This window comes from Alternaria rosae (assembly GCF_020736505.1).
Source record: "Alternaria rosae strain MPI-PUGE-AT-0040 chromosome Unknown BKA58scaffold_1, whole genome shotgun sequence".
In the NCBI taxonomy this organism is placed as follows: domain Eukaryota; kingdom Fungi; phylum Ascomycota; class Dothideomycetes; order Pleosporales; family Pleosporaceae; genus Alternaria; species Alternaria rosae.
The window spans coordinates 11,485-34,657 of record NW_025763570.1 but is presented as its reverse complement, the minus strand read 5'-3'; the positions used below and the strand labels follow the sequence as shown (position 1 = coordinate 34,657).

General features: G+C 52.9%; 9 protein-coding genes across 9 annotated transcripts; 8 read left to right on the top strand and 1 right to left on the bottom strand.

Annotated features, from left to right (window-relative positions):
- The first annotated feature begins 58 nt into the window (after positions 1-58).
- Positions 59-2,187, top strand: BKA58DRAFT_194 (major facilitator superfamily domain-containing protein). Its single transcript, XM_046165659.1, has 3 exons — positions 59-548; positions 606-725; positions 781-2,187. The coding sequence occupies exons 1-3, from the start codon at positions 339-341 to the stop codon at positions 2,074-2,076; spliced, it is 1,626 nt and encodes a 541-aa protein (XP_046030162.1). The 5' UTR covers positions 59-338; the 3' UTR covers positions 2,077-2,187.
- A 189-nt stretch (positions 2,188-2,376) lies between these two features.
- Positions 2,377-4,593, top strand: BKA58DRAFT_371291 (MFS transporter). The gene is made up of 6 exons (XM_046169006.1): positions 2,377-2,850; positions 2,909-3,146; positions 3,197-3,329; positions 3,377-3,448; positions 3,496-3,750; positions 3,801-4,593. Exons 1-6 carry the CDS (start codon positions 2,676-2,678, stop codon positions 4,401-4,403), a joined length of 1,476 nt encoding a protein of 491 aa, XP_046030161.1. The 5' UTR covers positions 2,377-2,675; the 3' UTR covers positions 4,404-4,593.
- A 32-nt stretch (positions 4,594-4,625) lies between these two features.
- On the top strand, positions 4,626-6,846 carry BKA58DRAFT_349279 (uncharacterized protein; the record flags this gene model as incomplete). The annotated part of the gene is made up of 2 exons (XM_046168487.1): positions 4,626-4,977; positions 5,030-6,846. The coding sequence occupies 2 exons, from the start codon at positions 4,626-4,628 to the stop codon at positions 6,685-6,687; spliced, it is 2,010 nt and encodes a 669-aa protein (XP_046030160.1). The 3' UTR covers positions 6,688-6,846.
- Positions 6,847-7,200: 354 nt separating this feature from the next.
- BKA58DRAFT_304790 (ATPase get3) lies at positions 7,201-8,270 on the top strand (the record flags this gene model as incomplete). Its single annotated transcript, XM_046167029.1, has 2 exons — positions 7,201-8,177; positions 8,228-8,270. The coding sequence occupies 2 exons, from the start codon at positions 7,201-7,203 to the stop codon at positions 8,268-8,270; spliced, it is 1,020 nt and encodes a 339-aa protein (XP_046030159.1).
- A 1,439-nt stretch (positions 8,271-9,709) lies between these two features.
- On the top strand, positions 9,710-11,039 carry BKA58DRAFT_121 (Alpha/Beta hydrolase protein). Its single transcript, XM_046164162.1, has 2 exons — positions 9,710-9,981; positions 10,044-11,039. Exons 1-2 carry the CDS (start codon positions 9,894-9,896, stop codon positions 10,871-10,873), a joined length of 918 nt encoding a protein of 305 aa, XP_046030158.1. The 5' UTR covers positions 9,710-9,893; the 3' UTR covers positions 10,874-11,039.
- BKA58DRAFT_327082 (SNF2 family N-terminal domain-containing protein) lies at positions 11,034-15,059 on the bottom strand. The gene is made up of 5 exons (XM_046168099.1): positions 14,777-15,059; positions 14,646-14,678; positions 14,446-14,586; positions 11,438-14,386; positions 11,034-11,386 (listed from the first exon to the last, which is right to left on the bottom strand). Exons 1-5 carry the CDS (start codon positions 14,894-14,896, stop codon positions 11,249-11,251), a joined length of 3,381 nt encoding a protein of 1,126 aa, XP_046030157.1. The 5' UTR covers positions 14,897-15,059; the 3' UTR covers positions 11,034-11,248.
- A 534-nt stretch (positions 15,060-15,593) lies between these two features.
- On the top strand, positions 15,594-16,846 carry BKA58DRAFT_97 (uncharacterized protein). The gene has a single exon (XM_046176305.1). The coding sequence runs from the start codon at positions 15,887-15,889 to the stop codon at positions 16,775-16,777; it is 891 nt and encodes a 296-aa protein (XP_046030156.1). The 5' UTR covers positions 15,594-15,886; the 3' UTR covers positions 16,778-16,846.
- A 643-nt stretch (positions 16,847-17,489) lies between these two features.
- BKA58DRAFT_302227 (heterokaryon incompatibility protein-domain-containing protein) lies at positions 17,490-18,434 on the top strand (the record flags this gene model as incomplete). The annotated part of the gene is made up of 1 exon (XM_046166926.1): positions 17,490-18,434. A coding segment is annotated over one exon (945 nt), but the record flags the coding sequence as incomplete, so codon positions are not given.
- Positions 18,435-20,122: 1,688 nt separating this feature from the next.
- BKA58DRAFT_81 (glutamyl-tRNA amidotransferase) lies at positions 20,123-22,421 on the top strand. Its single transcript, XM_046175950.1, has 3 exons — positions 20,123-20,536; positions 20,588-20,908; positions 20,970-22,421. Exons 1-3 carry the CDS (start codon positions 20,254-20,256, stop codon positions 22,226-22,228), a joined length of 1,863 nt encoding a protein of 620 aa, XP_046030154.1. The 5' UTR covers positions 20,123-20,253; the 3' UTR covers positions 22,229-22,421.
- Positions 22,422-23,173: the final 752 nt, after the last annotated feature.

Here is a 23,173-nt window from a genome sequence, read left to right as displayed (position 1 = left end):
GCGATTGGTGGAATGTGAACGTATTACTCCCGCAGCATTACCGCCCTGAAGAAGGTCTTTATATGCGTGTCTCGCAGATCAGGATTACTTTTCCGCATCACAGTGACAGATCAACACAATGAGAGCTTGCTGTTGCCCTGCGTCTACCTTTTCCACCTGGATACACCCGGATAAATCCTTAGCCGAGCTAGCAAAGGCGCATTTGTGGCGGTCGGCAAGCGAGCTCTTCGGCATATTCTATGCACCAACTTCAGTCGTTATAAAGATGCGCTACCCCACTAAAAGCATGGTGGAGACTGCCAACAGTTCTATGAAACCCTTCACAGCGCGTCCTGAAGATGTCGAAGTGCGAAGAGAGGGCCCTCGAGCCTGTGGAAGGCGTCACGGATCTGGAACGGGTAGTCACCGCAGCACCCCAGACGGCGGATGATGTCGAGAAACATAATGGACTTGTGGCTATTGACACCTCAGCTTCTGAACGCTTGCCGTTTTCGAAAGCGCGATGTGTAGCGCTTGTTACGACGATTGCTGCGGCGCCGTTTTTGAGTGTGAGTAAGCCCTGCCATGTCGATGGAGTATAGAGAAGACTGATCAAATTGTGATAGACAATGGCCGTCCAAGCCTCAGTCATTATCCTACCCACCATCGGAGAAGAACTGAATATCCCAGTTAGTCGCCAGCAGTGGATTATCTCCGCCTACAACCTCACATTTGGCTGCTTCCTGGTACGTCATTCAGATCTCTCTCTTATATCTATTCTCTCCTAACACGACCATCCAGCTACTATGGGGTCGTCTAGCAGATGTCTACGGCCGACGGATGATCTTCCTCTGGGGCTCCGCGGCCTTTACACTGACATCGATAATAACCCCTTTCATCCCCAATGAGATCGGCTTCGACATCTTCCGTGGCCTCCAGGGTCTCGCTGCCGCCGCCATGGCACCGACCGCTCTCGGCATCCTCGCTTCTACCTTCCCACCCGGAAAGACCAAAGACATCGCCTTTGGATGTTTCGGCGCTGGAGCTCCACTTGGTGGCGTTCTAGGCAACATCTTCGGTGGTGTAGTAGGCGAGTACCTTGACTGGCAGTGGGTTTTCTGGCTCTTTGGTATCATAGCGGGGATCTCTACGGTTGCAAGCTACTTCGTCATCCCAATTCCACCATTGAAGCCCGAGCCTGTCTTGCGCAATACGGTCGATTGGATCGGCGGATCGCTCATAACCATCGGGCTTGTCGTTCTCGTGTTTGCACTTTCCGAAGGTAATGTCGTGGGCTGGAGTACGCCGTGGGTACCAGTACTCATCGTACTCTCGCTGATCATCATCGGCGCATTCGGCTTCTGGCAGCATTACCTCGAGCACAAAACAGAAAGGCGACCATTGATGAAGATGAGTATCTTTAAGAACGGCAATTTCACTGCTGCCAATGTGCTCATGGCGCTGTTCTTCTCGTCGTTCAACAACTACCTCATCTTCGCAACCTACTGGTTCCAGGATTACCAGGGTCTTTCCGTCATTCAGACGACGCTAAGGTTTCTGCCAACCGGTATCACGGGAATCTTGGTCGCGACCATCACCGGGCAGATCCTCTCACGGATCCCAGGCGATTACATACTGACTTTCAGCACTATATGCATGAGCATCTCTTCGCTGCTCTTTGCGATTCCAATTCCTGTTCACACGACCTACTGGGCCTATGGCTTTCCTGCTATGGTACTGTGTGTCTCGGGTGCAGATACCATGTTCCCAGTCCTTACGTTGTTTGTAGCGAAGACGCTGCCCCCGGAAGATGCATCACTTGGTGGTGCGCTCATCACTGCTGTTGGTCAAATTGGTCGCGCGATTGGTCTCGCGATTGCGACAGCGGTACAGACAGCAGTTGTGGCTAGAGAAAAAGGTCTACGTGTGGATGAGATCGGTGGGGAAGGACATAAGACGGAGCCTTGGGATAACGCACTTAAGGTGGGCATCAGAACGACGGCTTGGTTCAACTTTGGCATGAGTGTTGCGTCCACGGCTGTTGTCATCTTCTTCATTAGAGGTATTGGGATTATTGGAGGGAAAGGGAAACGGTAGCGCATTAGTGGACTTATCGAGCAAACCACCTGGTACCAATCGTTCCCCCACTCCTATGCGAACATCGGTCCAAACTTCGGAATGCCACACGCTGATAGTGCTGAATCACGTAACGATGAAAATGAAGTCTTCCGGCCTGAAGCCAGCAAGTAAAGCATCAGCCATCTGCCTGCCCTATAGTCACGTATCCCTTCTAGCAAATAACAACGTAGTCCATCCGGGTCTATACCACAAGCGGCTAGCACAATCACGACATACCACCTCTCGATTTCGTGCACAACCCCAACCCATAAGCCCTTGCAACATGCCACCATTCTATGCAGCGACCCCGAGGACGATCGCCCTGTCAGAATGCAGCAAATCTCGCATTGGAAGCGGGTCGCGATGCGCTCCAATAAGAGCCCACAGTTATGCCTGAGGTTTGCCCGTCCGGCCTAGGTCATGACGCTGCCGCGGCTTGAGCTGATTGACCCACGTTCTTGCATCATTGCGAGCTACGAGGGATGCGACGGTAGTGGGATGATAAGTAGATCTTCGTGCCCGGTTGTTGTTGAGAGGATAACGCGTCCTAATACTTCCCCCTCAAAAGCAGTGCGAACATGACGATGGCATCGGAGAAGAACGATGCACCTGCTGCATCGAACTCTTCCGCGAGCGATGTGGAGATTGTCCCGGGCACCATTAACGAAAAGAAGTTACTCAGAACGTTGGATCTAAGACTCCTGCCTGCGGTGTCAATCTTGTATCTGCTGAGCTTTCTTGATCGCAGCAATGGTGGAGCCCTTTTTATTCCCAGTGCTCATGGAAGGAAGTATACTGACAGATCTTATAGTCGCCAACGCACGTATCGAGGGCCTGACGACTGACCTCGGTATGACAGGCAACCAATACCTCACTGGTCTGACTCTTTACTTCATTGGCTACGTCCTCTTTGAAATACCTTGCAACATTGTCCTCAAACGCACAACGCCGAAGTTTTGGTTACCTACGCTTACAGTGGTGTGGGGCGTCGTGGCTACGCTGATGGGCGTCACACAGAACCTGTCGGGCTTCTTTGCGGTGCGCTTCTTGTGAGTAGCCTGGAGAAGACAGTAGTGCGAGATGAACTAATAGATTGCAGTCTGGGAATGGCCGAGTCTGGGCTATTTCCTGGTGTGGTTTACTATCTTAGCATGTGGTATAAGCGCAATGAGCGACAGTATCGCATTTCGCTGTTCTTCAGCTGCGCTTCGCTTGCTGGGGCTTTTGGTGGTGTATGCTACCTGTCTTGCGAATACGAGAAACAAGCTGACGAATACAGATCTTAGCGTATGGCATTGCGCATATGCGTAACGTTGGGGGCTACGCTGGGTGGCGATGGATCTTCATCTTGGTACGTCTATCGACCTATCCTCACCCCAGTCACTAATAACGACATAGGAAGGTCTTCTCACCATCATCATCGGGATTATCGCGTACTGGTTCATCTCGAACTATCCTGGCACCGTCAGCTGGCTCAGCGAGGAAGAAAGAGCTTTCGTGCAAGCGCGTCTCAAAGCCGACAGCGACGCAACGAACGATGAAGCATTCTCATGGGCGGAGGTACTGCTCGCGGCAAAAGATATCAAGATATGGCTTTACGCCTTCGCCTTTCATACGATGAGTTTACCACTGTACACTCTATCTCTGTTTCTAGTAAGTCAGCCAATTTCCGCAATGTACACAACACTCTAACGTCGCTCAAGCCGACCATCATCCGCGACATGGGCTACACATCAGCTCAATCACAGCTCCTCACCATACCGCCCTACGCCGTCGCAACACTCTTCACAATCTTCTGGGCCATTCTCTCGGAACGCTACGCCCGCCGCGCCCTCTTCATCCTGACTACCTCCACAGTCGCAATCATCGGCTACATCATTCTCCTCGCCAACACGAACCCCAAAGCACGACCAGGCGTATCTTACGTAGGAACCTTCTTCGCCGCCATCGGCATTTACCCTTCCGTTGCATTAGTGCTATGTTGGCCCGCCATCAACGTCAGTGGTCAGACGAAGCGTGCAACGGCCAACGCTATGCAGATTAGCATTGGTAATCTAGGAGCCGTGCTAGGTACGCAGTTGTATCGCGCGAACTCTGGGCCAAGATATGTACTTGGACACAGCTTTGCGCTGGGGTATTTGTGTTTGAATCTAGTGGTTGTGGCGGCGTTGTGGGTGTTGTTGAAGAGAGAGAATGCGGAGAAGGAGAGGACTTTGGTAGAGAGGCCGGAGACGGGGGGGTTTCATGATAGTTTGGAGGATGTGAAGTTGGGGGATCGGCATCCGAGGTGGAGGTTCCAGGTTTGATGATAGATAGTGTGGAGGATTAAAAGGTTTCTGGATGGTATGCGCTTCTGGAGATGGATACCGTGGACGCGGCTGTACCTTCCCACTCCGTCGTGACCCCGCCTCTGACAAGGGTTAACAGGTTACACAAAGATACAGTCGCCGTGATAAGAGATTCAGACGATCAGTTACAATGTACAACGCTTTGCCCAAAGATGAGAAAGCACGGTTACACCTATGCCGATGTCACATCTCGCCGTTGCTCGCGCCGAAAGCATCGCTCTTCTTCACCTTCTACATACCGTTCCTACACCGCCGTCATCCAATCACGCAGCTTGTGCCCCGCTAAACCCATCGTACTCCCTGACTTTCAGGAAGGAGCGAGACTTGACTAGCACACTTGCCTTTCTCTCGTGTATGAAAGATGACCCAGATCGCGTTCCCGCTGTTTGCATCAAGCAGAACATGGCAGCGGCATCGATAAGCGTTCTCATAGCAGTGAATAAACGTAACCCACATGGTGGTAACGTGGTGTTACGGGACTTAGAGCAGAGTCTCGAGAGCATCTTTGCCATCCTTTCGCGGGTGACGAATCGTACGTGATAACATTACTTTTCCTATTCAAGACTGACCAAACTGAGCAGGAGACCGTCCTCTTGACATTGAACATGAGATCTTTATGGCGATCGTCACGATGTGCTCGCGCCGTATTCTCTGTCGTCTGAGATTCATTTCTAATGCTTGGAAGAAGCCGAAGCAACCCGTAACGGAAGTTCTGCAAACCGCAGTACTTAGTCTTGGCCAACTCGGAAAGGAAAGACTAGGTGCGCTTTCCCACGACGCGATGCTATTCACAGAAAGGGCAAAGCATGTGATACGGCTGATTGGGTCATGGAACAAGCACCAAACAACTCATCAGTTGAGCGAACTCGTACATGGAATCTACGACTTACGAACAATGGTGGATCTTGGGCCTTTGATAGCCACCATACCAAACAATATGATGGCCCCAAGCTCAAGAAGCAACCTGGTCAACATCATGAGCAAAGTCGCGAGGTACCGAGAAGCCGCTCATTTCTTGCACCGAACAGCGAAGAAGTATCCAATATTTCGGCGCATGAAGGTCGTGCCTGCCGATCTACCTGAGCACTTCTTTGATCTCGACCCAACAAGCTTCAATACCCCAAATCTTGCAGCCAAACTCATGAGGATTGATACAGTGCACCGGAAACCTGAGATAGACTACATCTGCCGCTTGCTGGGTACAACAGAATCACAAGCAAACCAGACCATTGCAACCCAGATAAGGAAGACGATGACGGAAGCGAAGATACATGCTGAAATCCAGCTTCTCTATTACTGCGAAGTCAACGACTTGCGTCCACCACCTCGAGTAATCTGTTCGAGTAAGGACGCTTGTTATCTCTGCAACGCATTCATTATCTCGCACGGGAAGATGCACATGCCTAGGTACCATGGACGATTGTACCCTGGATGGCGACTGCCTCAATGTCCAGCCATGAAAGCTACGGAGCTGAAGTTTAATGCTGTGTTGGATGAAAAGCTTAGACAAAGTCTTGGCATCATTGTTTTGAAGCGGCAAAAGACTGTGTACCCAGATCCTAATGAGAGCACGCTGCTCACTCTCGCCGCCTCTACGTCAACGCTGCGCAGTTCGCTATTATCAAGAGACACGAAGAATGACTTAGACGCTGTGCAGATCCTATCGCACGATGATGCCGTTCAAGAAGATGCTTCGGAAACGTCGAGTGTTTCGACAGTTAAAGCGCCAGTGGAAGAAGTGCAGATTGCTGGGTGTGCGACGAACGACATGAGCGTTACGATAAAGGCAGAAGCGAACGCGGAGAGTCTACTGATGAATGACACTGCTTCAGATGTAGTTCCCGGTCACTCCTATAGCTCTCGGGCTATGTCACTTGGAGAAGACAACGGCGACGTCATGGCGCTTGTTCCAGGTCAACCGCTATCGTGCATCATTACAGCTGGGAACGTGTCACCATTCTACGCTGCGGGATCTTTAGAGATGCAAATCGACTACCCTATCGAAGAAGTGCAGATATCGACCGACGGTACTCCAAAAGATATTATATGCGGTGTGGAATGGGTCGTGACTCAAGGAGCAGAAAGACCGTATGAGCATCGAGCAGCTTCTATCATCGACGCAGAAGCGCTAGAGGGCGAATCTATGTATGAGTTAGACGACCAGAACTGTCTATCCTTCATAGCTCGGGGCGTTCTGATGAAGATCAGTGTGCGACGGGGAGATCCTGAGCACTCTGAATAACAAATTTCGTAGGTAAGAGACGATTTCACATGGCGACGAACCATTTTAGAATAAAGCGTAGCTGAGGTTTACGTTGGTGGTAACTCGAATACGGCATGTCGAGGGTAAAGTCGTGGGTTATGGAAGGGTTCCTCATGGCAAGTGGGGTGAGCGCCACACGTGGCTGTGCAGTGGCGCACTAGCGCATGACGCGCCTGCCCGCATTCCCACTCAGTCAACTTTCCTGCGCGACTTCCAAGGTTGTTTAGTCTGCAATAACGCAAACATACCACACCAACCTTCACCATAGACACTACAGGTCGCTTACTCACATAACTTAGGCGAGCTATTTGAAAGAGACACCAGAAGTTTGAGTTGAATTGCGAGGTAGGCGCTTCCAAGGTTGCATTGCCCCTCCGAAGCTTCGGGAAGCAGGCAGGCGCTATGTCTGGGCTGCACAGGATAACACTGACGCCCCTCCTCCAGATACAAACTACCCGTCCTTCTATACTGCCATAACCCGATCACGCAGACATGGCTTCGACCGCGCTCATCGACGCCGACATGGCGCCTACGCTCCAGTCCATCCTCGATCAGAAGACGCTCCGGTGGATATTCGTCGGCGGAAAGGGTGGTGTAGGAAAAACGACGACATCGTGCTCCCTCGCCATTCAGCTCGCAAAGCACCGCAAGTCGGTTCTCCTCATCTCGACCGACCCCGCCCACAACCTCTCGGATGCCTTCAACCAGAAGTTCGGCAAGGACGCGCGCCTCGTCAACGGCTTCGACAATCTCAGCGCCATGGAAATTGACCCCAACGGCAGTATACAGGACTTGCTAGCAAGCGGAGCGGAGGAGGGCCAAGACCCCATGGCGGGCCTGGGTGGCATGGGCAGCATGATGCAAGATCTGGCCTTTAGCATTCCCGGCGTGGACGAAGCCATGTCCTTTGCCGAAGTGCTCAAGCAAGTCAAGTCCATGTCCTACGAAGTCATCATCTTCGATACGGCGCCCACGGGCCACACGCTACGCTTCCTCCAATTTCCCACCGTCATGGAAAAGGCTCTCTCCAAAGTGTCGCAACTCTCGCGCCAATTCGGGCCCATGCTCAACTCTTTCCTCGGTGCGTCCGGCAGACTGCCCAACGGACAAAACATGGACGAGCTGGTGGAGAAGATGGAGAACCTGCGCGAGACCATTGGGGAAGTCAATGGCCAGTTCAAGGACGCCGACCTCACCACCTTTGTGTGTGTCTGCATCCCCGAGTTCTTGAGTCTGTACGAGACGGAGAGAATGATCCAGGAGCTCAACAGCTACGAGATCGACACGCACTCCATTGTCGTGAACCAGCTGCTGTTCCCCAAGGAAGACAACCCCTGCGAGCAGTGCAATGCGCGACGGAAGATGCAGAAGAAGTACCTCGATCAGATTGAAGAGCTCTACGACGAGTTCAACGTGGTCAAGATGCCGCTATTGGTCGAGGAGGTGCGCGGCAAGGAGAAGCTCGAGAAGTGGGTATTCCACACCGACTCAGAGTGCAGTGTACTAACAGTGATTCCAGATTCAGTGAGATGCTCGTCAAACCCTTCGTCCCACCGCAGTAGGCCCGTGCCGTTCTCAAACGCGGTAACAAGTAGCCTAGATTTGAGAGCCTCAACCCCTTTGGTACCGCTTTGGGCCTCACGGTACATTTCTCTTTTGCCGATTTCTCGCCGTCTCACCCTTGTACCTTGTACATGTCTTGCGATACCTTGTGGTTCTGCGATTTCGCGTATTTCGCGTTCTTCCCCACACATCACGACTCAAGCAGCACGGAGTCCTGTACCTTTAGCGACTAGCCCCGATCTATCGCAGCCGGTGGAAATGAAGATTCTGCCAAAGCAGGAAAATCTTTGAAATACTCGTTTCCATATGCGTACATGCCCGTGGACAGCTGACTTGAAATGCGCACGCGACTTGGAGGGTTCGGAGATATACGTTAGCCGCTGAACCAGGAACGCCAGTGCCTGGGGTACATTTAGCCCACCAACACATTTATCGGTACTCTTTCGCACCCCGCATAAGCACTCTGCACTAGCCCAGAAGGGTGCTGACACCGACGTTTCTCGCTTCTACACCACCACACAAGTTCGGGGTACAAACAGCTTCTGGTCTGCTCCGTGATGTTGTGTTTAGGTACCTTCCTGTACACGTTAGGAAAGCCACAAGGCGCATCTAAATTGCCTACGTCATGCTATTACCCCGCAACATCCAGCGCCACCAAATGAACGCCGTCACGACAAGTACCGTTTGTTGCGAGCAAGCAAAAGCAATGCGCATTCCAGCTTGCTCAGGCACAGGAATCATACATGATGAGAATGCGCTGACAGCTGAGCGGCAGTGCAACAAGCAAACATGATGCACTCTATCTCCAACCAAAAGGAGACATCTCCCTTTCCAATACTTCACGCTCTATGCTGATGTCAGGCTATTATACCTCGGTATTTGCATTCATTGGCTGTCACACAAAGCTGTTACTTGTGGCTGAATGCCGGTAAACGCCCTCTTCATGCATGCGGTAGTGTGCGGGATCATGCGTTCGTCGCGTGCACCCCAAAAGCGCCGAACAACATTGACTAATCACTTTGGAAAGGAAGGCGACACACCAGACGCACGAATGAAGTAGGTGGGTCAGTCAAACCACTTAGTTCTACCGATAAAGCCGACGACGAACTGCGACGACTGCAACTCCTGCGACGGAGGGGTGGCGGTGGATGTTCATGCGACGCCGATCTCGAGGCTGAGCACATCCGGCATCTACAACAACCGCATTCACGTATCGAGGTTTCTGTGGCGTACACCCAGCCCAGCGGCGACATGTCTAATCTTAGGATAGCCACGTTGGGCACAGACGTCCCCTGGACAAGCGCCAGACAAGCGTATCTCACCCCGGTACCCGTAGCTTTGGTGTGGGTGCCGATCACCAGGATGGTCCCACTACCTGATCCGTTTACTTTGACCGCCGGGAATACTCAGCGGCAGGGCTTGTAAGGATCTGGTGTACTGAGGTTAGTGAAGATGGCGTGGTAAGTATATAGTCTGTCGCGTTTCACGCGGGTGTAAGTTTGTAGTCAGGCTGTGTGCGGTGTATTCACTCTTCTGTGCTCATCTCGGGTCATTTTCTCGTCGGTACATTCTTGTTGTATATTGACATCGACTTGACCGTTTCGACACACCTGCCAATCAACATGGCACCTTCCGTCCTCCGTCTAGGAGCCCTACTGCTCGGTGCAGTTCACTCTGTCACTGCAGCACCCGTCGAAATCAACGGCAGAGGTACTTCACCTCTCCCCAACACCATCTCTACTTAGCACCCTCACTAACCCGCCTACCCACAGCGGTATCAAGCACCCTCCTCTCCCAACTCGAATTCTACTCCCAATACTCCGCCGCAGCCTACTGTCTCGGCAACAACAACAGCCCCAACACCAAAGTCACCTGCCCCCAAGGCAACTGCGCCCGCGTAGAAGCCGCCAACACAAATACACTCAGCGAATTCGAAAACAGCATAAAATCCGATGTCACCGGCTTCGTCGCCACAGACACAACCAACAAACTTATTGTCATATCCTTCCGTGGCTCCCGCAGCGTCCGCAACTGGATCACCAACGTCGCTTTCCCAGTGCTGCCGACGACGATATGCCCGACATGTAATGCATCAACCGGCTTCTGGAACAGCTGGCTCGAGGCGCAGAAACCAGTTCTCGCTGCTCTGGAGACAGCGCGGAAACAGTATCCTGACTACCGCGTTGTTGCTACTGGACATTCGCTCGGTGGCGCACTGGCTAGTCTCGCCGCAGGCTACCTGCGATCAAAAGGCACAACAGTAGACCTATACACATACGGCGCACCCAAAATCGGTCTTGCAGGCGTGAGCGATTACATTACCAAGACAGGCATGGGCGAGACGTACCGCGTCACTCACAAGAATGACCCTGTGCCCAAGTTGCCGCCTGCGTTGTTGGGATACCGCCATATCAGCCCGGAGTACTATGTTACTAGTGGCAATGATGTGCAGCCCACGGCGGGAGATATCAATATGCTGACGGGGAATTTGAATCTCAAGGGCAATGAGGGAGACTTTGGCGTTGATGTTGATGCGCATTTGTGGTATTTTGGCGAGATTAGTGCGTGTGAGGGACAGCAGGGGATTGAGATTAAGGTGTAGATGACTTTACGACTTTTATAAGCATCTTTTCTAATGTATATATTGCACTTTTAACACGTTTGCGCTGAGGATTTGTGAATAGTGATGCGATTGATACCCCACAACTGGGTGAAAAAGATGGCATCGGCGCTGAAGGAATATGGCCACAAACTCGATAATGGCACATTATGAACTCAGAGATTAATATATGAACACTTCGATTCGTCTTGTACAATTACAAATGCAATACGCAAACACCCACCCATTCCGTCGTGGACGGATCGAAGCTCAACATACCCGTAGCGAGGATGTGGTGCGCTAGAAACACGCTGGCCGATCTTTAAAACGCCAAAACACCGCAACATGCTGCCCTCCTACGCTAACGCATCAGAAACACTACTTCTTCTTGCCTTTGCCCTTGCCCTTGGTCGCCGGGCCCTTAGTCGCCGAGCCATTTGTCGCAACGCTGCTTGCACGAGATGGCGTCGCCGATGCCGATCCGGCCTTGCCCTTGACAGTGTCGAGCTGCTTGTTCTGCACTCTATTAGTATACGCAGTCATCAACGAATCCTAGAATCGACATACCTTGACACCATTCTTAGATTTCTTCTTCGGCTGCTCCTCTTCCTCCTCCTCCGTCTCTTCTTCCTCGTACCCGCGCTTGCCATTCTTGTTCTTGAGATCGCCCTCGCCGAGCTCACGCACGATAGCTGAGATGAGCGTAGTGCAGCGACGGCCAATCTCTTGTGGTGTGCGGGAGAGGAAGAACCAGTCGAAGCGGAAGAGGGGCGATTCGCGGATCTCGTCGCGGATCTTCTCGTAGATGTACTCGCCCTCGACGCCGTGCTTATGCAGCATGACGACCAGGAACTTGTCTTCCTCCTCGGTGTACACCTTCTTGTTGGTGGTGGAGACGGTGTACTTAATCTGCATCTGCTGAAGGGGCATGCGGTACATGCCAATCTTCTTCGCGATGAGGCGCTTCTTCTCTTCCGACTGTCGCACACGAAGCTCGCCCTCTTCGATGACACCCAGGTGCTTTTGCCAGTTGTCCAACGTCTTGTACTTCTTCCAGAAGACCTTGGCGTAAGCTTTGATCTCGTCGGCGTCTTTGCCATCGACCTCCTCCGAGATGCCCTCGTAGTTCTGACGACCGTACTTAGCGCTGCCATTCAGGAATTGCTGGAAGTCACGCTTGTTCCATTCAGGGAAACCCTCTTCAATCAGGCGTTCTTTCTCGGCCTTCTCCTCTTCTGTCAGTGGCTCCGCATCGTCAATCTCCTGCTGCGCAAGTTGTTGATCAGCCTCACGGGCCTCGAGATCCTCCTCTGGACCTTCCGGGAGAGGAGCTTTGAGGTTGTTCTCCTTGCGGTACCATGCGGTTTCCTTGTCTTGAAGTTCGGAGAGTCGCTTGGGGAAGAATTGGTAGTCGTGAATGGTGATCTGCTTGGGCGCGCGGGGTATCCTGGGTTGCTTGTTCTCTGTTCGTCCGCCAGTGACCAGCGTCTTGCGGTAGTACGAATCGATGCCGTAGTTTTGCTCCTTGCGCTCGCGCTTCGAAGGGTTGATCCAGGAAATGCCGATCTCTTTCTTGCGCGGCTGGAACGTCTCGCCATTCCACTCGTAGGTTGAGTCCGAGGTGAACTTTTGGAGATCGTCAAGACCGAGCGTCTCGTACCTCTTGTTGAGCTTCTCCGTCATCTCTTCACCGCGACGCATAACAGCCTCGAAGTCGTCATCGGCGAGTCCGCCGTCAGCTGCTGGACCGACGGGGCCCTTGCTTGCGAACACCTTCTCGGCGCCGTGCTGGATCATAGTCAGGAGCTCGTCCTTGGATGCGGCGTTCTTGACGGGTTGTTGCGAGCGGCCTTGTTGAATGACTAGCTGGTCGAGACGAAGCTTCTGGGCCGCACGTTCGAGCACCTTCTCCTCAATGGCCATCTCAGTGACGAACCGGAAGACGTAGACCTGCTTGGTTTGACCGATACGATGGGCACGGTCCATGGCTTGCAGATCGGCCTGCGGGTTCCAATCACTGTCGAAGAGGACGACGATATCAGCAGACGTCAAGTTGATACCCAGTCCACCAGCACGGGTAGTCAGGAGGAACAGAAATTTCTCCGACCCCTCCTTATTGTAGTCGTCGATGGCCTGGATACGGTCCTCGTGGGCGGTCGAACCGTCGATACGGCAGTACTTGTAATCGCGCATGACCGAGTAGTCCTCCATGATATCCAGCACACGACTCATCTGCGAGAAGATGAGCACACGACTGCCCTGAGCCTTCATACGCTTCAGCAGCTTGTCCAGCATGACCATCTTCGCAGCATTGGTGACGAGATGCTCATCGGTGGTGTATGGCGGGCCAGGCTCGGCGCCCTCGAACAGGTACGGGTGGTTGCAGCACTTTCGCAGCTGCATGACAATGTTGAGAAGACGGGTCTTGGACTCCTTGTTGCCGGCACCGCCGTTAACCGCGTCGATGTCCTTTTCGAGAATCTTCTTGTACCACTGAACCTGCATGTCGGACATGCCCACGTACAGGTTGATCTCCTTCTTCGGTAGTAGCGACTTCTCGACATCGGCCTTGACACGTCGGAGCAAGAAGGGTCGGAGGACCTTGTGGAGTTGTTTGACAACGGCGTCCGAGTCAGCGTTCTGAGATGTGAACCAGTCGTCGAAAGCGGCGGAGTCTCCGAAGACATCGGGGAGGAGGAAGTTGAGCAGGGCCCAGAGCTCGTGGAGGTTGTTCTGGAGAGGGGTACCTGTGATTAGCAAGCGGCTTCGAGAGTTGAAGACGCGGACCATCTGGGCGAGCGATGATTCCTCGTTCTTGATGCGGTGGGCTTCGTCAATGATGATGTACTCCCACGCGAACTTCTTCAGGTGTGACTTCTCGCGTAAAATCATCTCGTAGGAGGTGATGCAGACATCGAAGCCATCGGGCACCAAGCGCTCTTTGATAAGGTCGGCGCGGTCGTCCTTGTTACCCTGGAGGACCAACACGTTGACGTCGGGGCACCACTTGGCGAACTCGCGCTTCCAGTTGTCGAGTGTCGACTTGGGGACTGCGACCAGGTGGGGGCCGTGAATGCCGGCAATGTAGCGGAGGTAGCCGATGAAGGAGATGGTCTGCAGCGTCTTTCCGAGACCCATCTCGTCGGCGAGGATGCCCGAGATACCGTTCTCGTGTAGTGAGATGAGCCAATTGAGACCAGCAACTTGGTAGTCGCGCATGGTGCCGCCCTTGATGAAGCCTGGCGACTCCCGGAACACGGTCTCGTTGTGTCCACCATGCTTCTCCTCACGCACCAGCTCGGCGTCCTCCTCCTGCTCAGTCTTCCGGCGACGCTCCGCAGCGGCGCCTCCTTTCCGCACTTTGCTGGCCTTAGATTTCTTGGTCTCTTCGGCATCCTGGCGGTCGATCTCGGCGAGAATCTCCTTGATGCGCGGGTTGGGGTTCGTGTCGATGAAATGGCGGAACAAGTCAGTCAGACCGAGGAGGTATCGAAAGCGGCGGATGGTGTCGTCTTCCTATGAGAGAAGTTAAGTTAGTCATGTCCCGGAATGTCATGCGCAGTGACGTCGCGTACCTTGGACGCCCTCAGCCCCTCAGCCTTCTTGCCATACATGCTCTTGCGCATGTTCATCTCTTCGGTGCGTTTTCTTCGCCCGTCGACTGGCGCGTCACCTGCGACGCTGTTTGCTGTGGTGTTGGGGTTGGTGTCCGAGTCCTGTGCGCGTGTCAGTGAGGGAACCGAGTGCATGTGGCGCGGTGTCGGAGCCATCGTACTGTGTAATCTGGGGTATCCACATTGTACTGCGTCTGGAATGTTAGTCAACGTCTTCTCGTTGTCGCGCCTTCCTCCCGCATGACATGTGAGTGTCGCGGCGAGGGAGGCGCATACGGGGGGTTGCGCTTACGCCAAACTTCTTGAAGCCGTTCATTGTATCGTCCTGCTGGTCCTGCATCTCGACATCGGAATGCGCCGATGCATCATCCGAAGATGGCTCCTCCTTCTTCGCAGCGCTTTTCCGCGGCATATTGCCTGTTTGGGCTGTTCGCCGCGTGTAGTTGTGTCGGCGTCACGGTCGCAATGGCGCAGTGAATGGTACTACGTGTGTCGATGTTTCGGGGTGTTGGATATGATGACGTGGACGCGTTGGGGACGTGTTCGTGGTGGCAGAGGTTTGCGCGATGTATGTGAGGATGGGTTGAGAATAACTGTGGACGACCCTTGGCGCGTCAGGTCGGCGGCGCGCTATCCTCGTTGCGGCCGTGCACATTATCCCCATGCCTGCATCTCTAAGCCCACCAACTTCCATTCGCTCAGCGATTCGACATCTACGCGTTTCCAGCTATGAACATCACAACCACTCGAAACATAACGGCACAGAGGTAAGTTCACAGAGACGGACGCGTTTTGCGACGCGATATCGAATATGACGTCAGACAGTCGTTTTCATCACTGGTGCCATATAGGATTAATTCAGGAGTGCTACATTGCCTGCTGGCATGGATCGCTCGGACGACTGGGGCTTCAGCATACCGGGGCTACAATGCAATGTGTTGAATCATTGCTCTGACGACTTATTTCAGCCTCTCATCATACGTCTAGGCAGCTCGCCAAAGTTTCCTCTTAGGATCACGGTTATTTGCTGAACTGGTTCTTCGTAATTGATTTCTTGGGTAGGCTATCTCTAGCATGGAATGAGCCATAGCCGATATGAACCATCAGTCAAGAGCCCTGTGTTCATGATATCTCATCAACATGGTTGAGGGAGTGGATTGCAAGATTACCAAAGCATTGAGGGCCGTAGGGTGGGACCACAACGTGTCGCAAGTCGGCAATATTAAAATCAAAAAGACTGCACGAACAATTGACATTGTTAGGCATGCAAGCTCTTCTCGGCGTCTTCCTGCACCTCTGACGTCACTGCACCAAAGACAAGCCTTACAAAAGTAACAAATGCGTAGCATGATGGTGGTGTTGACATCAACGATACATCCTTCTACCTAGGTCCCGCTCGAATATGCTCGCTGCATCCATCACCATCATCTTCTCGCCCTACCACATCGGTCTGCGCGACCACCGCGTCGGCGATGGCCCGAACCGTATACGGGCCCTCGGTCTCGTATCCCAGTTACAAAACCTAGGCGTCACCGTCCACATCGACGAGATCTCCTCCGTCGATGACTTCGAAGGCGAGATAGGTCGAAGTTTCGAAGTCCTCCGCCGTACCTCTCTAGCCGTCAGCAAAGCTCGAGATGGCAACTCCTTCCCCTTCATCCTCTCCGGCAACTGCATGGCCAGCGTAGGAGCAGCATGCGGGTTGGGTATCAGGGATCTCAACTTCATCTACTTCGATGCCCATGACGACATGGATACACCTTCGACGAACGAAAATGGATATTTCGATGCCATGGGCCTGTCCATGTTGGCGGGCAAGAGCTGGCATTGGCATACGGAGCAGATACCGGGGTACACACCGATGGACTACAAAGACCGGTTCTTGTACGTCGGGCTGCGCGATGTGAACGAGACGCAGAAGAAGACGGTCGCGGAGGCTGGAGCGGACGTCATCTGGGGTGAGGCTGAGAAGGCTGTGGATTTCCCGGGCGAGTTGGAAAAGCGACTTGATGCGAGGGCTATGTCGCCATCGCTTGTGCATCTCGACTTGGACGTCCTGGATAAAAGTGTGGGCATGGTTAATGAGTTTGAAAGCGAGGGTGGACTACAGGAAGAGGATGTAGTCAAGTGTATGGGTTTGTTGCCGAAGAAGGTCACGCCGGTATCGTTTACCATGTGCTCTTTCAACCCGAATCTGGGTGATGGAGATAAGATCGCAGGTATAGGTATCCGCGCTGCCGTAGCATTCGTGGAGTCGTTGATCGTAACATCAGTGCTATTTGTGCAACGATAGCGAATGCGATCAAGAGAAATATATCAGACTTTGTAACAATGAGACCGATCACGATTCGAGAAAATGTAGCTTCCACTTATTAAAAACAGTGGACAACTCCCAGAGCCATGGGCCTGGGAAGTCCCGGGGTCGCCTTCCCGTCAAGCCGCGCGACCCCAAATCGCCCCGCCCACCTCCAAAAACCTTCCTTCCCGTTATCTATAGCGGTGATCACGACGGAACACAAACATACACATTCCGATTTCAGCGCGACGCTGGAACCTCACGCCACTTGTTTTTCTTAACCAACCCACGCGCTGTGCGCGCAGCGCCGCAGCCCACTCGCCTATACATCTCTTGCCGAACCGTGGACGCGCCACGCCCACCTGCCTAGGCAACAGCGAGGACGTCTGCCCATTGGCCCTTTACACGCAGCCTGCCATTTCTCTTGTATGCAGTGCAGACGCCATGCATAGCAGCGTCACGCATGACCTCACAGCTGAGTGCTTCGAGCGTCCACTTTTACCGGTGAGCGTTGGGGCATACATAGCCCCAGCTCCCAGGTAATGCTCATCCACGTCAAGTCGTCCCGCAACACCTGTTCGCAACTCCATGTGCACAGCGACAAAGTTTACCCATTTATTCTTAGCACGTTATTACTGAGTGTCCCCGCAAACGGCAGCTTCGTTTCATCTATGTCATCTTGACAGCGGAGACAAGACAGAACATCCAAATGCGCCTCATCAACTGCTCAACACTACAGCTGGAAGAGTTCCTCGGCACGGATATCCCGCGCTATGCCATTCTCTCGCATACCTGGGGCGATGGAGAGGTGTCGTTCGCCGATTTTACCTCGGGTCAACCTACTGTCCGATCTGGCTACCAGAAGATCATTTTCACTTGCCAGCAGGCTATCAAGGATAAAATCGGCTACGCATGGGTAGACACCTGCTGTATCGACAAAAGCTCTAGCGCAGAGCTTTCCGAGGCAATCAACTCTATGTTCGCCTGGTATCAGAAGGCGGTCTACTGTTATGCATATCTTCCCGATGTCTTGGCGGCCAATATGGACCAGGATTTCCCTAAGAGTAGATGGTTTACACGGGGATGGACACTCCAGGAGATGTTGGCCCCAACAACGGTTTTCTTCTACGATCAACAGTGGGTTGAATTGGGCTATCGGGATGAGCACGCCGAGCAGATATCGAAGATTACAGGAATAGATGAGGGGGCTTTGTGTATTAAACGGGCGTACGGGGACAACAAATTCGGTTCCTATTGCGTCGCGACGAGGATGTCATGGGCTTCCACGAGGCAGACGACACGTGCTGAGGACATGGCCTACTGCCTCCTCGGGATCTTCAACATCAACATGCCGCTTCTGTATGGAGAAGGTGACCGGGCATTTCGTCGTCTCCAGGAGGAAATTGTCCGGAAGATCGATGACGATTCCATCCTTGCTTGGTCTCTATCGCCCAGGATAGATTATCCTGGTCCTCCAGGTCTTCTACGACGTGATACAAGGGACGACCTGTGCAGAACAACTAACGTCGACTTTTTGGCTCGCTCACCAAAAGACTTCAAAGACTGTGCCGACTTGACTCGCGCTACGGAACCATCCACTCTATTTACACTAACCAATACTGGCCTACAAATCCAACTACCAATTGTGCGGGTCTTTGAATGCAGCGAGTATTACTGTCGCAGTGCTGGATTTCTAGGCCGTGTATGGATCGGGCTACTTGGTTGCTCGATAACGTCAAGCGGGAACTTTTTAGGAATTCTGCTCTACTTGTACGGAGACGAGCATAGTTCTAGCGCAAGAGCGATTCGTAAAAGGAGTCTTTACAGTACTGTCAGTGTTGGTCCAAGAGTCGCTTTCGGTTCAGTTAGTAAAACATTGACAATTGCTGGACTTAACGGGTTTCAAGAAGCACCAGACTTCGACTACGTGCGCGATGAGCAGGTTATCGTCAACGAATGTAAGGCCATCCGCAGTCTTGATTATGAACTCCAGGCTTTTAGTGCATGGAAGTTTGTTCGGTCAGGAGAATCACTAGAGGCTTACCAACCGCTTTGGGATCCAGTGGCCAAGATTCTTACCATAAGGTGTCATGAACGGTTTCAAAGTGTGTTCGAATTCAGTTTCGAAACATCTCCGAGCGGTCAAAATCCCAAGTTCACTGTCTTCGTAAACCGGACCGGTAGAGGTACAGTAAGAGCAGGAAATGTCTTCTCGGAAGATGAAAGACTTGCCTTACATAGTCTTCTCAAGGACGACGGCGATCCGCCTTATGACAAGGATCGGGCCGATGACAAGGGCGACGTTCTGGTACATGACGGCGAAGGACGCTCGTTTCATATCAGCGTTGAGGTCCACACTAAGATTATTGGCCATCACGAGTTGGTCAGAGTTAACATTGACGCTTTAGAAGATGGCTTTTCGGACAAGGAACATGGCTGGAGCTGTGACTGCAAGAAGCATATATATTTGCATTAATCTATACTCGGTATTCGTTCTGGTTAGCTGTGCCTTCGTGTTGTACAAAGGGCTACACATGCATGAACAGTTTCACGTCGTCCTAGAGGACAAGTCTCATCCTCGCGTGAGCAAAAAGTAAAAACTAAGACGGCCTACAGCCCGACTATACGTGGCTGTGAATGGATTCGAAGCCTGTCATCCGGCACCGATATGTCATGACCATACTTTGAGATAGTCGAGCAGTATAAAATATTCGCATCACCGTGCACTATACCAATCTTCGGTCATGAGCTTCTGTCGCCAAGCAGCCGGGAATCTACATCCGCAATGGCGTCTTCCAACAGTATATACACATCACGTGCGCGCGAGGTTCATGCACGAGTCTAATGCACGCGCGGGATGGAACCTCGGTGGCCTGTGAACATCAAAGGCGTGATAATTCTTGTGAGTGTACCGATAGACAAATCTGCGCAATTGCCTATCCTCCCAAGTGGGCCCACGTCATCGGCGCATTCCTCGGGCCTGGGGCGTTCGCTAACCACGTTTGCCCCGCTCAGAAAGCCGCATCTCCACTCTCACCTCCACTCTCACCTCCAAACCACGCGATAAGAGCCGTTAGCACCGCCAGCGCGCGGTGGCATCGGACAGCTATCAGCGTCCGCCCGCCTTCCTGTTTACGATGCTCTGGACGGCCTTTACGTACATGCGCAGCGCGCGTAAGGCGTGCCGATGATGCTGGCCAGTCAGGTTGAAGGGACGAGCGCTTATCGCACGATTTTTGTTGTTGATCCTGGTAGCATCGCAGACACCGACTTGGCTTGTCGTTGGATTGAAGATGGGTTAGGGAAAGGATCGGAATCATGACTCTGTGTGCCAATGGAGACTATGTCTTGGAGATCAATCTCTTCGGTAAAGCAAGAAATACCGCCAACGTATAAAGCTCGCAGGCCTGCAGCCGAATGAAGCTTCATCACGAACTTCCACTAGACCCCGGTTTGAACCTTTCGTGAGCAAGATGCGCTTCTCTCGGTCTCTCGGCATCGCGTCCTGCATTGTCGCCGGTGTGCAGGCTGCCGTGTCTTCCACTGGATTCACGGTATCGTTGGCCGACATCGACTACTTCCTGCCGCCTAAGCCAATTGCGAAGATATCGAGCTGCGAAGAGATCCAAGCCTCCTTCGAAGATGCTCCGTTTGTGCCGTTCACAGTGGTGAAGTCTCACGACGATGGTGTGGATGTCGCGTCGCTTACAGCAAGCTACTCGCATGATGATGTATGGCAACAAGGTTTCATGGACGGTGTGTACCCAGTCTGACGCTTACAGAACCCTCGCTGATCATATCTCCCAGCCGTTTACGTCCAAGGAAGCGACTCCAAACCAACGAACTCTTCTTTGACCATACTGTCGGGCACCGCATCCAAGGAACTAGCTCCGGGTCCCTACTTCATCAACGCAGTTGGTCATGTCTACGAGGCATGGAGGCTGTTCTCCGATATGCAAGGCGCTTTCACTGAGTCTGCAATCGCCAACGGTGATGGTTCATATTCGGTCTTGCCCGCGGGAACTGTGGGCCAAAAGCATGCCATCGCCGTGCCTTCGCGACTGTACTTCACCAAGACGGCCGAGAAGCCTCTGGCTGGTGTGCGTATCGGTATCAAGGACATCTACGGTATGCTATTCCGACATCACGTCGCCTATGGTCTTGTAGCATTTATTAACAAGGTCTTCAGATATCAAGGGTCTGCGAACATCCAACGGAAATCGAGCTTGGTACTGGCTGTATCCTCCTGCCAACGCGACTGCACCTCCCGTTCAGAACCTGATAGATGCGGGAGCGATCATTGTTGGCAAGATGATCACGTCGCAATTCGCTAATGGTGAGACCGCAACGGCTGACTGGGTTGACTACCACGAGGCATTCAACCCCCGTGGTGATGGCTACCAAGATACCTCCTCCAGTTCCTCCGGTGGCGGCGCTGGTACCGCGTCGTACTCTTGGCTCGATGTCAGTCTCGGATCCGACACCGGCGGCAGTGTGCGCGGCCCATCGCAGGTTCAAGGTCTCTACGGCAATCGACCGTCTCACGGACTGGTTTCCCTAGACCACACCATGCCACTGAGTCCCGTACTCGACACCCCCGGACTATTGGCGCGCAACCCTCAAATCTGGATGGAGGCAGCCCAAGTCATGTACGGTCCCAACATCACCATCACAAGCAGCTATCCAACAAGCGTCCAAACCCTTGGCTGGCCCACCGAAGTCGAAGATGTCGCGGATCAGCTTCTCGTCGATTTCCTAGGAAACGTGACCGACTTCCTCAGCGCCAACGCTACCGCCTTCAACGTCACAGCGTCTTTCGACACTGCGAACACGGATGTCGCACCCCTTACAACCTTCATGAACCTCACCTACGCCCTCCTAATCACCAAACAGCAGATCGAGCTCGTCCGTGAGCCCTTCTACGCCGACTATGCCGAAGTCCACGACGGCCGCCTTCCCTTCGTCAACCCTGTCCCGCTAGCTCGTTGGGGCTGGGGCGACAACCAAACCATCACCGTCGACGAGGCCGTCAACAACAAAACCATCTTCCAGACCTGGGCCAACGAGACCTTCCTTGCTCCCTCGCACGAGACATGCTCTGAGTCCTTGATCATGTACGTCGGCTCCACCGGCGGTACCACGTACCGTAACACGTACTGGGACGAACCCGGTGTTCCTTTCGGATTCGGCAACAGCCGTATCTCGGTTATGGCGGAGGTACCGGACTATGTTGTGCCACTGGGTGAAGCGCCGTATAACTCGACTATTACGGGTCATGTGGAGTATTTGCCTGTTACGGCGAATTTGATGGCGGCGAAGGGGTGTGATGGCATGTTGTTCTCGCTTATTAATGAGCTTTATGAGGCGGGTATCTTGAAGGAAAGTATGGTTGGTCAGAGTGGGGTTACGGGTGGGGAGATTCTATTGAGGAGGGATGGGCTGTGGTGATGATACTATACCTCCTCGTGCAATACTGGATTATCAAGTGCAACATCAAGCCGCTTAATACTCACGTTCGCTCATCGCAATCGCATGGCCCAAGAAGGCACTATGCACGTAGGAAGGTTGTAGCAAGGACGGTCACCTGGGCAGCTTACCGGAAAGTATAGTAAGCCGGGGCAAACTTATGAGCGGCGGTTACCCTGCTATCCATACAGCTTCTGAATACCGCGCATCTTTGGTTTCTTGAAAAAACCAGCAAAACGGCTTACCGCCTACATCGAGCTATGTTTGGACGAGAGTACACTTCTTTATCTAAGTGAAAGTCTATATTGTCGTCTATGAGGTCTTTTCGATAAATTATAACACCATGTACGCAGCAGCGCGACGCACGTCACATCTCAGGTGACAGAACTGTTGAGGAAGAGCCGGCCGGGCCTGCGGGATCATTGCCCCACCCAAGAACAGCATCGTGTAAAGAACCCCATTCTGAGAGGCACCAGCACTCCGCCACAGCCATTACATACATTTGCAAATACTCAAGCTGAGCCTGAAGCGCATCCCCCTCGTTCGTTGCCAGCATCCTCTTCGCCATGCAGCCTCCGTGAATTGCCGTTATAGGTTGCTCTGCTTCCGCCCAATGACATCGGGACAGCCTTCTGTAAACGCGATTGTTCATTGGTGAACATGCACATCAAGCTGGGCTGACCACGTATGGTATCATTATACGGCTGCTGCTTACTCCCAGGCGAAGCCATTCTTACCCCACACCAGCTTGAGTTGTTACGAAGCACGCTCTAGGAACGTTCGCCTCACACCCTGCAACGATGGCAGTACCATCTCCTCAACATGTGGAGCATTCGCCGGATTCGTCGGAACCGACCATTGAGGACATCACGGAGCTGTGCGGATTCTGTGTTGAGCTTACTAAAGCTATCGTAGATATCCCTACAC

Coding starts and splice junctions, on each gene's coding strand:
- BKA58DRAFT_194 (XM_046165659.1), top strand. CDS start 339: ATGTCGAAGTGCGAAGAGAGGGCCCTCGAGCCTGTGGAAGGCGTCACG. Junction 549..605: donor CTGCGGCGCCGTTTTTGAGT/GTGAGTAAGCCC, acceptor AAATTGTGATAG/ACAATGGCCGTCCAAGCCTC. Junction 726..780: donor TCACATTTGGCTGCTTCCTG/GTACGTCATTCA, acceptor ACGACCATCCAG/CTACTATGGGGTCGTCTAGC.
- BKA58DRAFT_371291 (XM_046169006.1), top strand. CDS start 2,676: ATGACGATGGCATCGGAGAAGAACGATGCACCTGCTGCATCGAACTCT. Junction 3,147..3,196: donor TTCTTTGCGGTGCGCTTCTT/GTGAGTAGCCTG, acceptor AATAGATTGCAG/TCTGGGAATGGCCGAGTCTG. Junction 3,751..3,800: donor ACACTCTATCTCTGTTTCTA/GTAAGTCAGCCA, acceptor ACGTCGCTCAAG/CCGACCATCATCCGCGACAT.
- BKA58DRAFT_121 (XM_046164162.1), top strand. CDS start 9,894: ATGGCACCTTCCGTCCTCCGTCTAGGAGCCCTACTGCTCGGTGCAGTT. Junction 9,982..10,043: donor CGTCGAAATCAACGGCAGAG/GTACTTCACCTC, acceptor GCCTACCCACAG/CGGTATCAAGCACCCTCCTC.
- BKA58DRAFT_327082 (XM_046168099.1), bottom strand. CDS start 14,896: ATGCCGCGGAAAAGCGCTGCGAAGAAGGAGGAGCCATCTTCGGATGAT. Junction 14,679..14,776: donor ACGGCTTCAAGAAGTTTGGC/GTAAGCGCAACC, acceptor CTAACATTCCAG/ACGCAGTACAATGTGGATAC. Junction 14,387..14,445: donor AGGGGCTGAGGGCGTCCAAG/GTACGCGACGTC, acceptor CTTCTCTCATAG/GAAGACGACACCATCCGCCG.
- BKA58DRAFT_97 (XM_046176305.1), top strand. CDS start 15,887: ATGCTCGCTGCATCCATCACCATCATCTTCTCGCCCTACCACATCGGT.
- BKA58DRAFT_81 (XM_046175950.1), top strand. CDS start 20,254: ATGCGCTTCTCTCGGTCTCTCGGCATCGCGTCCTGCATTGTCGCCGGT. Junction 20,537..20,587: donor GCAACAAGGTTTCATGGACG/GTGTGTACCCAG, acceptor CATATCTCCCAG/CCGTTTACGTCCAAGGAAGC. Junction 20,909..20,969: donor CGGTATCAAGGACATCTACG/GTATGCTATTCC, acceptor CAAGGTCTTCAG/ATATCAAGGGTCTGCGAACA.